This window comes from Henckelia pumila, chromosome 1 (assembly GCF_033568475.1).
Source record: "Henckelia pumila isolate YLH828 chromosome 1, ASM3356847v2, whole genome shotgun sequence".
NCBI lineage: Eukaryota > Viridiplantae > Streptophyta > Magnoliopsida > Lamiales > Gesneriaceae > Henckelia > Henckelia pumila.
Window position 1 is genome coordinate 114,486,553 of NC_133120.1, and position 18,564 is coordinate 114,505,116.

The 18,564-nt window shown below is 37.4% G+C and overlaps 2 protein-coding genes across 4 annotated transcripts; both read right to left on the bottom strand.

The window, feature by feature from the left end:
* Positions 1 to 226: 226 nt before the first annotated feature.
* On the bottom strand, positions 227 to 18,065 carry LOC140873926 (uncharacterized). The gene is made up of 16 exons (XM_073277209.1): positions 17,593 to 18,065; positions 14,185 to 14,321; positions 13,786 to 13,889; positions 13,597 to 13,692; positions 8,093 to 8,186; positions 7,740 to 7,860; positions 7,435 to 7,634; positions 4,417 to 4,508; positions 4,217 to 4,272; positions 3,549 to 3,638; positions 3,358 to 3,457; positions 3,040 to 3,144; positions 2,887 to 2,959; positions 2,048 to 2,211; positions 1,702 to 1,759; positions 227 to 1,619 (listed from the first exon to the last, which is right to left on the bottom strand). The coding sequence occupies exons 1-16, from the start codon at positions 17,997 to 17,999 to the stop codon at positions 1,564 to 1,566; spliced, it is 1,953 nt and encodes a 650-aa protein (XP_073133310.1). The 5' UTR covers positions 18,000 to 18,065; the 3' UTR covers positions 227 to 1,563.
* Positions 8,193 to 13,557, bottom strand: LOC140873931 (uncharacterized). Of its 3 annotated transcripts, none has more exons than XM_073277219.1 (2): positions 11,813 to 13,557; positions 8,193 to 11,492 (listed from the first exon to the last, which is right to left on the bottom strand). In XM_073277219.1, the coding sequence occupies exon 2, from the start codon at positions 10,788 to 10,790 to the stop codon at positions 9,594 to 9,596; it is 1,197 nt and encodes a 398-aa protein (XP_073133320.1). In that variant the 5' UTR covers positions 10,791 to 11,492; positions 11,813 to 13,557; the 3' UTR covers positions 8,193 to 9,593. The 3 variants fall into 2 exon arrangements, with proteins under 3 accessions (XP_073133320.1, XP_073133325.1, XP_073133315.1); XM_073277214.1 differs by having other exon boundaries at positions 8,193 to 11,740.
* Positions 18,066 to 18,564: the final 499 nt, after the last annotated feature.

The window sequence follows — 18,564 nt, forward strand, 5'->3', positions numbered from 1 at the left end:
GTAGATGTAAAATAATCACGATCGTAAATAATACAAACATTGAAACGACAAGTGTTAAATTGTTCAAAAATGTTGCAAATATTTTTATTAGTTGCAATGTCAAAGATTATATTGATTACAACAATATCTTCTCATCTCAATTAATTTATTTAACGTTTATCGACAACAAAATATGTTCCCACGTAATTGACAAATGGGAATTAAACCCACCCACTAAAATTTAAACGGGAGTACCCAGGGCAAGAACAACTCATTTCCAGTCCATTTCGTCTCAAATACTGGATCTATAACAATTAATGAGATATACGGTGTGGGTATTACACTCAATCCAGATCCAGTGTAGTCATCATTGGTACTCCAAACATGTGGCACCGTACATAATAATTGTATCTCAATCTTTCTAATTCAACACCGTACATAATATATTGGCACCAAAATATGAGTTCATTATCTCAGTGGAATGGTATTTCTCATCTCAAACTCAAAAAGAGAAATTAGAGAGCATTTGAAATCAGGCCAGATTTTAGAAACCCGTGATCGAAACATGGAAAACCAACACGAAAGGCATAATGGATTCGCAAATCAAAATCAAAGAAGACATAACCAACAAAGTAATCGAGGCAGACATAAAAAACAAAGCAACACGAACACATAATGAATTCGGAAATCAAATTCGAAGAAGGCAAAAACAGCGAAGCAAGATGAACATCATAATACTTCGCAAATCAAAATAGAAGAAGGCATAAACAGCAAAGTAATCGAGGAAGACATAAACAGCAGAGCAAATCCAAAAGTAATGAATTCACAAACTACGTAATTTTAGCAAACAAATTATAAACACAAAGTAATTTGCTATCAAAATCGAAGAATACATAAAAATCAAAGTAATCAAAGAAGAAATCCAAAAGTCCGAGGACAACAAGGGTAGTCGGTTAAGATATTAACACATTATCCGATAGTTCTCATATCAATCTTTTTTAAAATAAAACAATCACGTCGACCACATAACTGCAAAAAATTTTGAAATGTAATGTAAGAATATGAAATGAGAAATACCGTAAGAAAGAAGAAAAATCTACACCTGAAATTCATGATGCTGGATTTCCATTGGAGATGAGTGAAATGAATAAAAAAAAAGGATTTGGGGTTGTATCGAAGAAAGGATACCCGAAGTCTCTAAATGAATTTATATCGAAGAGGTGGAGAATAGCAGTTTACGGTTTGTTTTCTCATTTTTCTTACCCACGTTGAGCAAAGAATTGGGAAGAGTTGTATGGGAAAAATATTTTTCATTTCATTTTTTATGAAAAAATAGGAGCATTTTTTGTTAGGAAATGTGGCCATACCAAAAGAAAAGATAGAAAACTTGTCATCCCAACGGACGAACAGTTACTAGGCGCATGTTTAATTAAATTACATTTACATAAATCCATGAACCCGTGCCACAGACTGGAGAAACAGGACAATCCAAATTATTCAAGAACTCACATACCGAAGTTCTTGTTTATTGCGGCAATCGACAACACTCGCAGTTAAAAGAGGCCGATTCGCAATCAAACTGGGTCATCTCTCCACCACTCCTTTGATGTGAGGAAACCGATCTGCCCAACTAGAATAGCCTGCATCAAAGAATCATGTTGGAGCTCGTTACTTGGAGCGAGAACAAAGAAGTTCTGTTTCAACTCGAAAAAAACCACTTACATGAAGCAATTATCTCATGAAGATCAGCCTCCGGATCGTCGTTTCCAAACATCGAGTCCTGAATTTTACATTAGAAATTAAAACTGACAATACATCACCAAACAAATTGAAACTTATTCAATGTGGAAAGGTAGTTTGAAAGCCGCCGAGGAACATCTTCTTTGGATGGTATTGATCTAAGAATATGATTTTGATGGGCTTATGAAAAAGCAACCGAAAGCTTCTTTTATCGTTTCAGTTGGAAGTGAAATGATCGTCTGGCTCAGAAGTTCAATCAAGTACTCTGGAGATTACTGTCCCACGGGTAACCAAACAAAAGAAAAGAGGGAAGCACCATAGAGATTACCGTTACATTTGTAGCCAAGCTTCTCTTCATAAGCAGCGACAGACTAATCAGATTGTCAATGCTGAAATTCGGATGCTGTAGAAGAGCTTCCTCAGAAGTTGAATCAAGTATTAGCGCGCAAATGGTAGATGCCATCATCATAGCGGATGGGTCAGTCATGTTCTCTACAATCATGCATAATGTCAACCGAGTTTCCTTCCAGAAACTTAAATTGAAACTTTTTTAACAGAACAAACCAACGAAATGAGATAATGTATATAATAAGCACATGACTCAATCGATATGAAAAAATGCTCTCTTTCATTAATCCAATGAACTTTACGAAAAATCTTAATACCCGAGGCCAATCCTCTAACTCAAACTAGAAAGGCCATCATAGTCTTAAGGTTCAAAGCCCAACCAAGTTCAATATTTTGTTAAGCCCATGATCCATATTTTCTTCCTAATTGTGTTTTATATGTGACCGACAACCAGCATTCACTCTCTCCATCGTTTGCTATCCCACTGCCTGTATCTTGACATTTTTTTTATAAGAAACATAAGTTGTTAATAAATGTAACATGTACAATTGCAGTATAAAACATTCTTTCAACCAATCTTATCTTAAAAGACAAAAATAACAAATTATATCCCCATTCGGATGCATTCACCACCGTACATAGATCACTTTCTTTCTATTGCCGCCTTAACTCATTCTTTCATCTTCGCTCTGGATGTCTAATCAACAAAGTTTCATTTGAAATTCAAGATTCTAGAAACGATTACTCTATTAATGAATTGGGTAAGTTTCTTTACACATCCCTAGGAGAAGACTCAAGATATTAGAGAGAGATACAGACCTGTCCAGTGGGACAATGCTAGCAAAAGCTGGACATAACTAGGATCATCCAAGGAGCAGTCAAGTTCCTTTCTCTATTCACAAAAGAAAATGAATTTTTTTACTAGTTCTGCATAAACCTTCTAACACTTCTCATTTGTAACGAAGTTCGAACCTTTAATAGAAAATTCAAAATGGTGTCGCATGCCAAGAATATGGTCCTATCATCCTCAATGTTACAACTACAAGAATCAATCAAAGAAATAAGGTGCCCAATAACCTGCAAACAAAATTAGTAAAATCACAAAAAATCTCTCGATTGATCAGAGGACACTGAATTGTTGAAACACTTTTTTTAATGATTTAATCTGTTGGCACAAAGAAAATGACAAGAAATGATCATATCTAAAATATTCAAGAAGGATTGTCTTGTTAAGAGAGAAAAGTATTTGTCGGCAAAGAAAAACACCAAATTCCTCAAAATTTTGCTTACCGGTCTGAAAGCCCCAGCAGAGGCAACCATTTTACATCCCTCACTCCTCATGGTCATTTGGCACAGCATCGGGAGCAGAAAACAAATGGAATAAGAGGGGCTGACGCTCAAATGCATATCAATGAGTTTAGTCAATAACTTTGCAAAAGGAGAAGTTCCAAGAAATTTGAACTTGATTAGGAGTGCCAAACCTAGCCTCATCGTCCCCTTCAACTGAAAGCATGTAACCAAGAAGCTGCCCGACTTTGTTTCCATATACATCGGGTACTTCTGCGAGATAGCTGAAAACAAGACAGTTATCATGACTAAATTACGATTTCAATATTTCATAAATATGCGACTGCTACGCATGTTCAGTTTGTCAGCATGCTAAAACCTGAACAGACTCCATTTGATTAGTTAACAACCCTCTTTTGTCTACTAACTTTGAGTTTTTAATAGGAAATCAGCTCTTCCTCTTGAAATGAGAAAGAACTGTCAAGTTCCTAGATTATGCTTCACTTCATAATGTGTCTGAATATGGGAACTCCTGGTGAACTTGTCTTTGAGCTTTTGAACTGATTTACTCTCTCTCTCTTCATTCCGAAAAATTTTCAGAGCACAAAATGGGCATTTTATCCGTGAAAAGAAAAATAATCTACATGTCCCATTAGGAAGGGAATAAGATACGGAGAAGTAGAAACTTCTACGGCATAACTTATATATTCTAAAGAACAAAAGGAACTCATTTGCATCAAATCAAAATAATAACTTGTATATTCTAAAGAACAAAAGGAAGTCATTTGCATCAAATCAAAATAATAGAGATATACAGGAGACGTTTAAGTGCGAATGATCAAAATAAATTATGTACACACACCTCCCAACTACTCTGACTGAAGCTAAAAGATCATCCCCTTTTTTATGCTCATGTTCCTGCAGGAAACATGATTATAAAATTTAAGGACATCAAGAAGTTGTATTAGGTTATCTTCGTGATTAATACATCGATATTTTCCTCAGAAACAAAAATTAAGGACATCAACTTGAAAAAATGCTACAAGAAAAACATGGTTTTACCTTTGCATCCTGCAGATAATCAAGAACCACACTTACGGTCTCACTCAGACCACCAAGGATTCGGGGGACATTGACCAAATTAGAATTGAATTCTGAAAAAAAAATCCCATTGTGAGCGGAAATGTAAAGAACACATGCCACTAAGAATCACTTGTCATTTGAGAGTAATAAAACAAGAGAACAGTTTGTATTATCACGGTGAGCTTAGATGTTAAAAAGAATACTGGCAAGTATAATTTCATTTGCAATGCCAAAGTCCACTTTTAGCTAAGATACTGCAAAAACCGCAAAAGTTGAATTCTTCAAACCCGTATGGTTTTTATAGCCCATCTAATAGCTTTATTGATAGAAATCTAAGATAATATAGCAGTTTTTTTCACAGCAAACAATGATTCAATTGTGTTATTCCAGCCGATGAGGCCTTAGCCAGGCCCTGAGCCGAGCCATATGGTCTCAGGTTCGATTTCCGCGGCTTGCGGGTAGATTTCCTAATTTATTTAGGTAGATTTAGTAATTTATTTGTAATTTCTTTGCTCGAGATAAGCAAATCTCGAGTCCATGCTCAAGTCCCGTCGGTTGTGCGGCAGCTTCTTTATTTCGTTGTACTCTGATTCCAGATTGTAATTGTACACTCAAAAAAAATTTGTGTTATTCCAAAAATTGCTCCACATCAACCTAAGAGCACCCCCAAGGGGCGCGGAAGTCTTCCGGGTGCGAGGATGTGGTGGGCCCTGCGCGGAGGGTCTCGCACGTGGAAGTCTTCGGGTGCGAGGATGTGGTGGGCTGTTTTAGATCAACGGCCAGATCAATCCCAGCCTGAATTTTTTTAAAAAAATAATTTATTAAAAATTGAAAACATTAGAAAAAAATCTGATTTTTTTTTAAAATTCTGAAAAAGTATAAATGACCATATTTTCAAAATTCAAGTATTCTTCAATAAATTAGCCTCAATACACCTCAAAAAATTCATAATTTCTTTCAGTTGAATTCCAAAAACTCAATATTCTGCAACTTGCATTTAATTTTCAATCCAATTTGAATAATGGATTCATGAAAAAATAATTATCCCAATACTCCTTCACCAAATACTTCTCAATTCATCGAAGAGCATTCAACCAAACTCAATTCTCCCAAAATTCCATCGAAGTCTCGCCTCCTATTTTTGAAACGACGCCTACTGAATCCAGAATAAAGGGAAGAAGATTGTGGTTGGCGATGAGGATGATGACATCAAAAGGAAACCTTGGACGAAGGTCAAGATGAACGTCTCATAAAGGCATGATGCAACGCTTCCACCAATCCGACAGTTGGCAACAATCAAAACAACACTAGATTCTGGGAATTGATTTGGAATGAATATAACCATGAGTTGTCAAATTGATGGAAAGTACGCTCACCAGACAACATGCAGCATCATTGGAATGATGTTTAAAGACGAGTGTTCGCATTCCAAAACAAAATAAGCGAACTTGAAGCACTCAACCTAAGCGGATCTTCATTTGATATGAGGGTATGAATACATATTTTTTTTATATTTAAAATTCAACAAATTCCGAACTTTTTTTTTGTTTAGAATGCTCAAGCTCAGACGATGTACGAGCAAGATAATAACCATTCATGGTCCGATGAGAAAAACTTGGTTAGTGTTGAAGGATCAACCAAAATGGAATATATGGTCGTTCGATAAATTTATAGGAGGTTCGATGAATGCTACGAAAAAGTTTAAGAAAATTGATGGTGAATCCTCCCCATCTCCTTTCTCCAAGCCATCTGATACACAAACCGTCGAAAAAGGACACTACTTGAAAGAAGTGAGCAAAACCATTAGACCGGTGAGAAGGAAGGTCTTCAAAAGGATCATGAGAGAAGAATGATCGAAAGATGAAAACATGGTGAAAATGTTGAAAACAATACATGAAGTAAATAAAAAAAAGGATGATGGGAGAAATGCTTTAACAAAACAGCTTTATGCAACAATGACTCTAAAAATGAAAAATAAGTTTGAAATGAAGATGATGAAGCCCAGGATGGGGGCGAGGAAACAACAAAGAATGGAGATGGAGCAAGAAAATCGAACGATGGAACAAGAAGTTAACGATCCAATCCAAGGCTGATTGACATTCAACGTCAGTATTACATGAAGATGCAAGAACACATTCTTCGAAAAATATTCAATCACTAATCTATTTCGTTCGTATTCATTATATTCATTTAATTGGTTGTCATTTTTTAAATTCCGTGTATTTTTTTATTTCATGTCTTTTGTTACTCCGTGTAATTTTTATTTTGTGTGTTTTTGTATTTCAAGTAAGTTTTAAATTTTAATGTGTATTTTTAATTGTTATATTTATGTGCAATTTTACTATGTTTAAAAATAATAATTATTTAATCGAATAAAGAAATAATATTTCAATATCATTATTACAACATCACCACACCACTGTATGAACATACAATGAAGTTATCAACGATGACATCATGCGATCAAGTTATTAACATCACCACACCAACTTTCTCATATTGCTGAACATGCTTTAATGACATTATGGTATTGTTTGGGAGAATTTTCATGAAGCACTTCTCAGCTTTTCTTTTTTCACAAAATTTCAAATTTTTGTGGAAGAAAAGTTGAGAAGTTGTTCGTAGAATCTCTCTAAAACCCTACCTATATAAGTTACAAATACTTGTATAACCAATCAAGGTGAATATTGACTACATAAATAAGTAGAATTTGAGCTTGTCAGAAAATGTTGGAAAGTAGCTAGTTATGTCTTTCTGTCTCCCTCCCTCTCTGTTTCGACCTTCTATAACTCCTTTTATCAGTCCATAGACATAGCATAACCTAACAGATGCCAATCAGTACACAACTTCTCTATTGACACTTAATATTTATTGACCTTTAAGGTCTACAATCAACAGCGAGTATATGAACATAATCGATGACAAACTTCCTAACTTCATCTTTTATGATGGAAAAAGGAGGACAACAATACAGGCAGACATATTATGATTTAGTACCTTCACTTTCACCAAATTTTGCGACAAGCTTAATTATCCTTTCAACCAAAGCAAAGGCAACACCAAGATTCCTTAGCTTCACCAGAAAGGTTTCAGCATTCGTAGAAGAATTCTTGTCGGCTTCATATTTTAAGTATGCTAGCTCATTTAAAAGAACATCGATTTCAACTCTAGATGACGCTAGCACAAGCATTATACACCTGGAGAAATGCAAGTAAAATTCTCATGTTAGCCTACAACAAGAAAATTTAAATGAAAATAAAAGAGAACAAATCGATAATTACATATTTTGTCAAATCACTTACAGATCTACACGAGAAGAGTTTTTTTCAGGAGGTAAGGTAATCGGTCCAATCAGCCAATCCTCGCCGATAATGGATATGACACTCTCAGCTAGAACAAGAGCCTGAAGCTTCTCTTCAGGAGCTGCAGATCAACAACTCAAAATAAGCTTCATGAGAAAATACAGACCACTTTGCATTGTTAGTTTGCCTATATTCCAGTAAGAACCCTTTAAAAACTACCATGAACAACTGCTGGCGCATGAATTGAACTTCTTATCGACTACGATAATTCTCAAAATATATGAAATGTAATTAAAAAGAACGATAGCATATACAGCAAAGTATCAATAAAAGAAATAGAATTTTCTGTATACCAACTCGATTCTGCAAAACAGCCACAACACCAGCACGCAAGTAAGTTGACCAATTATCTACCACCATGGACTGAAGTACACCATGAAGTGCAACCTAGAAATAGGTTATAGAAGCCATAATAAAAAAACACAACTGGGAGATAAATAATAATAAGTGTGGTTTTTATGAAAGAGAAAATAGGCTGCTTTATTTTTCTTTAATTGAAGAAAGGGAAAAATACAAAGAACTTTATAGAACTCTACGCCTAACTAGAAAACTGAAACTAAGGAATACAATAAGATAATGATTATCCTAATCTTAAGAATTAAAATACAAATGCATAAAGATAAAATCCTATCTAATCTTAAATAGTTGATAATCATCTAATATTTAATATTCAACACTCCCCTTCAAGTTGGGTCATATAGGTTCAACATGCCCAACTTGGAACAAAATTCCTCAAAAATAGGTCGGTGAAGGGCCTTTGTCAAAATGTCTGCAACTTGTAATTGAGTAGGAATGTAACTCAGCTCAACAATTCCCATTTCAACCTTCTCACTGATAAAGTGTCGATCCACTTCAATATGTTTGGTCCGATCATGATGAACTGGATTCTTGGATATGCTGATAGCTGCTTGGTTATCACACATAAGTTCAACAGGATGATTTCCTTCTATCTTCAACTCATTAAGCAGTTTCTTGATCCACATTCCTTCACAAATTCCATGAGCTAAAGATCGAAATTCAGCTTCCGCACTACTACGAGCTACCACTGATTGTTTCTTGATTCGCCATGTCACAAAATTTTCCCATACGAATGAACAGTAGCCTGAAGTAGAACGCTTATCTGTTGGAGACCCGGCCCAATCAGCGTCACTGTAAACTTTAACTGTTCTGATGGACGTTTTTCTAAAGAGTAATCATTTTCCAGCAGTACCTTATAGATATCTTAAGACTCGGTATGCAGCTCCCATGTGTTCTTCAGTAGGGTTGTTCATGAATTGACTAATAACGCTCACAACAAATGCGATATTTGGTCGCGTATGTGACAGGTATATAAGTTTGCATATTAGCCTTTGATCTCCCTTTGTCTACTGGAGGACTATCCATATTTGTTCCCACCTTGATGTTTGGATCCATGGGAGTGTCAACTGGTTTGCATCCCAACATACCAGTTTCTTTTAGAAGGTCTAGAACATATTTTCGCTGTGAGATTGAGATTCTTTCTGATGATCTTGCTACTTCCATTCCCAAAAAATATCTAAGGTGTCCGAGGTCTTTCATTTCGAATTCTTTCGAGAGTAGAGCTTTCACATGTGACATTTCTTCCTCGTGATTCCCTGTAAGAACAATGTCGTCTACATAAACAATGAGTACTGTAGTCTTTCCTTTCCCCAAATGCTTCACAAATAAAGTGTGATCAGCTTGGCATTGGGTGTATCCATCCCCCTTCAAGACATTAGCAAATCGGAAAAACCAAGCCCTAGGTGATTGTTTGAGACCATAAAGTGACTTTAGTAATCAGCACACTTTATTGTTTGTGCCAGCTGATGCAAAACCAGAAGGAATGTCCATGTATACCTCTTCTTCAAGATTTCCATTAAGGAATGCGTTTTTCACATCAAGTTGGTGCAATGGCCAATCTAAGTTGGCAGTGAGTCTCGCTACTGGAGCAAACGTTTCTTGGTAGTCAATACCATATGATTGCGTATACCCTTTGGCTACAAGTCGTGCTTTGAACCTTTCTATACTTCCACCAGACTTGTGTTCGACCGTGAAGATCCATTTGCAACCAACTGTTTTCTTTCCTGGTGGAAGATCATAAATTTCCCATGTATTGTTTTCGAGAGCCCTTATCTCGTCAAACACAACAGCTTTCCATTTTGGGTCATTCAAAGCTTCATCAATAGTGGATGGAATCTGTACCTGGTCTAAATTTGAAAGAAATGCACAATATGTTGGAGAAAAACGTTCAAGTGAGACAAAATTCCCAATGGGGTGTTGAGTGCAACTTCTAACCCTTTTTCTTAGAGCAATGGGCCTATCATCCAAATAATTTTCCAACACAGGAGTATTGTTTTCAAGGTTACCTGAGTTTGGCAGCTTGGAAGAGTCTTGGACAGTATGAGTTAGTGTTGGACCTTGGATATTCTGTTGATGATTTTTCCTTCGAGAGTACACCTGAATTGGTTGAGTGGGATGTGGACCACTAGAGGCTGGTAGCTCACTGGTTACTGGGTCAGAAGATGGCTCAGTAGCTACTGGAGAAGAAGGCAGCTCGGGTTCATTTTGGATTATGGCAGCTGGCTCGAGATAAGATATGGATGGTGAAATGGGATCCCAAGTTTTCGGTTCTGCACTGATTTCTCCCCTGAAGCGAAGAGTTGGGATAAAAAGGGGGTAATGCAACATCCATCGAGGTGTAAAACTTTTTTTGTGTTGGAGAGTAACATTTGTAACCTTTCTGATTTGGAGAATATCCAAGTAAGATACATCTAATAGCCCGGGGTTCAAGTTTATTGCGGTTATGGGAATGGACATGGACAAACGAGGTACATCCAAAGACTTTGAGTGGGATATCAGAAAGTAGATGCGAGTTGGGGAAAAATTGAAGGAAATTTTGTACAGGGGTTTGGAATTTAAGGATCCTAGAAGACAATCTATTGATGAGATAAGTGGCTGTGAGAATGGCATCCCCCCAATAGCACCTAGGAACATTTGTTGTAAACAATAAGGACCGGACAACTTCTAGGAGATGTCTGTTTTTTCTCTCGGAAACCCCATTTTGTTGAGGTGTGTCAACGCATGAACTTTGATGAATTATGCCCTGGGATTGTAGGTAACCCCCCAAGACGGAATTGAAATAATCACGGGCTCTATCTGTTCGCAAGATCTGAATTTTGGTGCAGAATTGGGTTTGAATCATGGTGTAGAACTGTTTGAAAATATTGGCGGTTTCAGATTTGTCTTTCATTAAGAAAACCCAAGATAGACGTGTGTGATCATCGAAAAATAATATGAACCAACGAGTGCCACTAATATTTGTCACATTCAAGGGGCCCCAAATATCACTGTGTATAAGGGAGAAAGGTTTAGATGGTTTGTAATGTTGTGGCATGAAAGTGGAACGTGTATGCTTGAACAATTGACAAATATCACACTATAAAGACTTAGAATTCATATTTTTATTGAACAAGGATGGAAACAATTTCTCAAGGTACAAGAAATTAGGATGTCCTAAACGATAGTGTCAAATCAAAATTTCACTATCCTTATTTGAATTTGAAGTCAAAACAGAATAAGAAAATGAAGGATTGTAGGAATTGGTGGTGGTCAGGGTTCTCTTGGAAGTGTTCATCTTCAGAAGATACAATCCTGCACATAGGTCAGCACTGCCAATCGTCCTCCCGATGCCAAATCCTGGAAAACACAAGAATCAGCAAAGAATTTAGACGTGCATTTGATATCGTTGTTGAGTTTACTCACTGATAACAAATTGCAATTAAGATCTGGCACGAATAATACAGATTGGAGGAAAATATCTGGAGTTAATTGAACCGAACCATAACCAGCCACTCATGAGCATGCACCAGTTGCAATGCGTACTGTTTGGGCAGTTTTACAAGGATTGAAAGTAGAAAAAAGTTCCAAATTTCCAGCCATGTGATCTGAGGCACCCGAGTCAACTATCCAATTGTTTGATAATTCGAGCTGCGTAATCAAAGCAAACGGGGAATTACCTCGATGTGCAACAGTACCAGTGCTGACCAGTGAAGAAGATGGCGCAGAATTATTCAGGCAGAACAGTTTTTGGAGTACATTGAGTTGTTTTTTTGTGAAAGGCTGGGAATCATGGGATTGATCTTCCATTACTGCAGCATTTGCTCTTCTTTCTCGAGCTGGTTTCCAATCAGGGGGCTTCCCATGAATTCTCCAACAAGGATCCAATGTGTGATTGGGCTTTCGGCATTTTGGACACCAAGGGCGTCCTTGCTTGAATTTCTCATTGTTGTTAAAGGGCTGTGACGAGCATCCAGTACTCGAATCATCAAAAACCGGCAGCGGAGACTTATGGACAGTGAGGGCGGATGTGTCTGCAGCGGAAACACCAGCCGAAGGTCCCAACATTATTTTTCTGCGACATGACGAACCTCCGAGAACACTGCGCGAAGACTGGGCAGGGGTTTGTTCCCCAAAATTCGGTCGCGCACTTGATCAAGAGTGCCGTTGAGGCCCAACAAAAATTTAAAGATTCGCCTTTGTTCCACAATTGCCCGATAGCATCTTTCATCGTCGGAACATTTCCACTCATGGGTCTCAAAGAGATCGAGTTGCTGCCAGTGTCAAGTGAGGGTGGTGAAGTAAGCTGTTACTGTGGAGTCCCCTTGTCGAAGGTCATGCAGATTGCTTTCAATGCCAAATAAAGTTTTCTCCGATTTCTGTTGTCATCAAGTGATTAGCCAAGACATAATCATATTGTTCTCGGAATTCCATACCTTAAATTTCGAATCGGTGGATTCAGGGCATTTTGATGCGCCGGAGATGAAGTCTTCCTTTCCTCTGCCTCGAATAAACATGAGGACAGATTGCGACCATTGCAGGAAGTTTTCTCCGTTTAGTTTGTGGCTGGTTATTGGATTAGGATTAGGGTTAGTATCAGCAGATGTTGGTGCTGAAGCCATTGTGTCGAGGCTGGAGGATTTGGACGGTGAAGCCATGCCGTATTTGGTCATGAGATTTCTCCCGTCTCTGATACCATGTGGTTTTTATGAAAGAGAAAATAGGTTGCTTTATTTTTCTTTAATTGAAGAAAGGGAAAAATACAAAGAACTTTATAGAACTCTATGCCTAACTAGAAACCTGAAACTAAGGAATACAATAAGATAATGATTATCTAATCTTAAGAATTAAAATACAAATGCATAAAGATAAAATCCTATCTAATCTTAAATAGTTGATAATCATCTAATATTTAATATTCAACAATAAGTCTTTCCTGAATACATCATTTGGTTAAATAATATATCTTTGGATTAGTTGTGGAACAATATATATTATATATTATTGGTCACTCATAAAAGACTGGGAGATTCACTGAGATCATCCAACACTGGACCTCAGTTTTAGTTGAGATTTGGTTTTTTTCAATAAAAACCATAAAAGAAGTTATACTTTTGCATAAACTGGCAAGAAAGGCAACCAGCAAAGTTAAAAGATGACCTGACATGTGAGTTACAAAATCTAGGATAAGACTAGTCAAAAGAAAACAGATATTGATAAAAGAAAATAAGTGACCGTCATTTTTGAGTTACAAACACCGGTAGTTGTTATAAGAATCAGCAACCATCCTTTCACAACATCATTGTGCAGACATGTCAAGGTGCAAGGCCAGAGCACCATCTCCTCAAAATATGGGTCCATGTCTGACTTACATGGTATCACAATTGCATTGAATGCATCTTCTGCTTCACAATTATACAGCATATAATAGAATTTTCTAGGGGGAATAAATTAACTTACATACCGAATAATTTGACGACAAAATATTAGAGAGGAGGTGAAGTGCCTCAAATTTTAAAGCATTGTGCAGCACAGCAAATTGCTTTGCGATTGTAGTCACCTGCAAACACCATGAGAGAAGAGCTCAAATAGTTTCATACCAGTTGGCGGTCATGTTATATATTGTGAAAAAGTATGGACAAAATGCGATCACCATTTTTGTTAGCTCATGTGGACACTCAACATAAAGTGTTTCCCCAGGCAGCTTACTGATCATCAACTGCACAAGTCTCATCGCAAGCTCCATAGCATGAGAACCTGCATCATATTTAGCATCAGATATCGACCAGGATGGACTATTAAATGGCAAAATATTGACTACTGAATTATGTGTATTGCGCTAGAGTAAATGACTAATAATAAAACTTTAGCTATTGATATATGCCGCAGCTTCATTAAGCTTTATTGCAGCCTTTCCGTACAAGATAAAAATATGCAAATTGTTTGATTGTAAAATAAGAAGACAAAGTCAATAAGAAACCCAGGCACTTGCACGTTTGTCCATCTTTATTTAATTAACAAACAAACATCATGATAGGTGGAAAGTAATCACCATCTTGTAAAGTAGGCATTTGAGAAGCCAGAACATTCATTCCTCCCGATTTAAACAAGGTTATGGCTCCATCTTCATGAGCAGTAGACACTAATAATAGAAACTCGTAGCACTCTTCAAAGATAGATGAATTAGATCTGCAATTCCAAACAACCAAATAACCGTTTTCCACATTAATCATGCACGAAACATAATTTCCTACTCAAAAACATAGTTTGCAACTATGAAGAACATGTATTCAAAGTAAAACGTAGAAGATGGGCAACAAAACTGGCAGTGCACTTCAGCTCACGCAAATACTTGTCGTTCAGAATAGCCGAATAGCAAAGCAGGAGGTTATGAGTAAATTAACAGCTACAAATCATGCAAGCCAAGGAAAAGACCCTTCCATGAGGAAGTATGGCAGTGCAGTCAATAGTCTATTCTAGTATTTCCAAAAGTCATAATCTTGAAAGGAAAGTGTGATCCGTGCACTTAGTAAAAGCGGTCATGGCCTGCAAATGGAAAATGATGATTGACGTATAGGCAAGAAAAGACTAATTTATTCTGCCTCCGAGATAACAATGCCAACCTCTAACTAAGAAATGCTGAGGACAAGGTACCGTAAAAGAACAGAAACTAACAGGCTACAAACATCAGGAAAGCTAAGATCCATTATCTGGAACTGTTGAAACATTTTCATTCGATGATTCATACTCAGTTTTCAGCCAAAATCCAAGTTCTAGGCACTGATCGAGCCCGTGATTATTTAATTTCGGTGTTGGGTACTTATCTGGCCTCTCATGGCATTGTACATCAAAGTTCATGTGTCGACATCCCTCAACAAAATGGAGTACGCAAAAATTGTCACCTCCTAGAGGTTACCCGCTCTCTTTTATTCTCATACAAAGTCCCTAGCCATTTTTGGGGTGATGCAGTGCTTACTGCAACTTATCTCATTAATCGCATGCCTTCTCGTGTCCTCAACTACAAAGCACCTTTCGAGTCTCACCTGGAATCTTTCCCCAATACACACCTGCTTAACTCTATTCCCCTGAAAATCTTTGGCTGTTCCGCCTTCGTTCATGTTCATTCCCAACACCGTGGGAAACTCGATCCAAGAGCCATCAAATGCATTTTTTAGGGTACTCCATAACCAAAAGGGCTACAAATGTTACTCCCCAGTCACCCGAAAATTCTCTCACTCTCCAGATGTCACCTTCTTTGAAAACGAACATGTTTACCCCAATTTCTCCATTCAGGGGGAGAGTAACACCAACGAATGTCCAAATTGGGAACTCGCATCATTTGTGGACCCAATCCATGTCACTCCAGAAACATATCACCAGAACCTAACTCCCAAACAACTGCTCCAAATACACAACTCAAAGTCTATTCAAGAAGAAAGGTCATCCCAATGGAGAGACAACAAGAACCAGTACAAAGTCAACCAGTCCAAGACACTTCTACGATATGAGTTCCCAATGAAAAAGACAAAGGTACTAGTAAACTTGACAATAGCTCTCCCATAATAGACCATTGCGACATTGATGATAGACTCATTGATTTAAGAAAGGGAACTAGGGCATGTACACAACACCCGATATGTAACTTTGTCTCATTTGACTCTTTATCACCTGCATATCGTCTTTTTGTGTCCAGTTTAGATCAAGTCCAAATTCCAAGTACTATCGAGGATGCCCTCAAGGATCTGAATTGGAAGGCTGCTGCCTTTGATGAGATAAAGGCACTAGAAAAGAATAACACATGGCATAGTACAGAACTTCTCTCCGAAAAACGAATTGTTGGGTGCAAATGGATTTTCACATCGAAATATAAGGCTGATGGGAGCATTGACGATACAAAGCATGGCTAGTTGCAAAAGGATACACTCAGTCGTATGAAATTGATTACCAAGGTCCAAGAAACGTTTGCTCATGTTGCAAAACTCAACACAATCACGGTGCTCCTATCAATTGCTGCCAACCTTGACTAGATGTAAAAAATGCATTCCTTAATGGAAAGCTGGAGGAAGAAGTGTACATGGATATTCCTTCAGGATTTGTGACATAAATTGTGAGAAACAAGGTGTGCAGGTTGAAGAAGTCTTTGTACGACCTTAAACAGTCACATCGGGCTCGGTTTTATCGGTTTATAAATGTGTTGACAAAAGAAGGATACCTACAGTGTCAGTCAGATCACACTCTATTTGTCAAACACGTTAAAGGAATGACCACTGCTTTGATTGTCTATGTTGATGACATCGTTCTCACAGGAAATCATGAAGCAGAAATGACTCATGTAAAAAGTGTCCTTTCACGGGAGTTTGAAACTAAAGATTTGGGGACATCTTAAATATTTTTGGGTATGGAGAGGTATGAATGGGGATCGAACACTTGTTGATAAAAGAAGATACCAGCGATTGGTTGGTAAATTGATCTATCTATCATACACCCAACCTGACATTGGATACATCGTCAGTGACTTAACCCACTGAAGAACACATGGAAGTTGTATATCGAGTGCTGCTACCAAAAGAGAACACCTGGAAAAGGGTTGTTCTTTAGGAAGACTACAATTCGAAATATTAGAGTCAACAGTGATGCTGATTGGGCAGGTTGTCCTGTTGATAGACGTTCTACATTTGGATACTACTCGTTTGTACAGGGTAATCTAGTGACATGGAGAAGCAAGAAACAACAAGTTGTCACTCGTAGTAGTGCAGAAGCTGAATTCCGTGCTTTATCCAATGGAATTTGTGAAGGCATGTGACTTAAAATGATGCTCAATGAACTGAAGATGGGAGATAGTCATCCAATAGAATGAACTGAAGATGGGAGATAGTCATCCAATAGATCCGATGTGCGACAACCAAGCAACCTTAAAAATTGCCAAGAATCCAGTCCACCATGACCTAACCAAGCATGTGGAAATAGACAGACATTTCATAACCGAAAAGATTGAGAATAAAATAGTTGATTTCCACTATGTTCCCTTTCACATGCAGCTGGCCGATATCTTGACAAAAGCCCTCCATCGACCAAACTTTGAAAAATTGAAGTCCAAGCGGCAAACATACATGGCCAAGCTTGAGGGAAAGTGTTGAAGATTCAAATAGATTGGATAATATATTCATTTAAAGTTTACATATATTAGGGTGTAACTTGTAGGCTTAATGAATTATTTTCTTCCCTCGTATAGATTCTATAATTTACCACAAGAACCTTACCTTTACCCTCATCATAATCCAAACAACCGAATGCGCTAATGCAACTTGAGAATATCACCATACAGTTTATATATGTTGCTCATGTGATTGCACACGAAATGTTCAGAAAAGAGACATCTCAATGTTCGTGCCATTAAATTAAACAGAAGAATATAAGCGGAGGAAAAGAGAAACCGGTGGAAAATAAATAGCGAACATACCCTTCTGATAAAATCTCCAAAAAGAGGGGAACTTTTGCTAGCATTTCCCGAGTAGCGGCAATCTCGGAAGCCCTAGCAAAGGCAGAAAGCACGGTCACAGACAACCGCAAGTAGGTGTCACGATTAGCATCATCACACCGAGCGGCAGCAGCCCCTTTCCCCATACCTGTGAGCAAGAGCCGGCGAAGGAAAGTGGGGTCCAGAGCGCGGTAGATTTCGAGGATGGTATGCTGACGGTCGTCGGTGTTGCAGAATTTGGTGACCAAAAAGAGGCCAGCCATGCGTTGGGAATCCGTCTGACCCCTCAAAAGCTTCAAGATATCTTCCAACGAAGGAGAAGCCGAAGAGGAAGAGGGTTTCGCGGAAGAATCCGATTCAAATTCAGAGATTGAACTTTGTTGTTCCATGATTCATGCAATGCAAGCACACCCTGGACGGAAGGAAGGAAGAAGATTTGAGGCACTTCTGTTGAAGGTCACTCGTGCAGAGGGTCGTGCATATTTTAAAAAATAAGTGCTTTTAAAATTATAAGTTTTGCTTTTTGAAAAAACTTTAATTTTGACTTAAAAAAATAATTATTTAAGCATTTTTTGTCAACCAAACACCTTGTTAATTGAAAAACATTTTTTTTTTAAAAAAATATTTTTTTGGCTTGGCTTTTGAAACCAAACAGAGCCTAAATAATAATATTTTAAGTGGGAAGTCGAAAAGCAGGTGATTTTTCTTCAAAATACCCCTTAATTAGAACATTTTTTTAAAAAAAATTCCTGCAAAATATTTCAATTAATAAAATAGAATGATCTTTGGTTATTTATTTCATTACTTCAATGTTCTAAAATGCGCTAGCGCCTAGTCGCCTTGGTGGTTTTTTTTAAACCTAAATAATAAATAACTTGAAATATTCATGAGTTTTACTATAAAATATAATTTTTTATATAATTTTTATATCTTATGTTTTTCAGTTTTTGTACG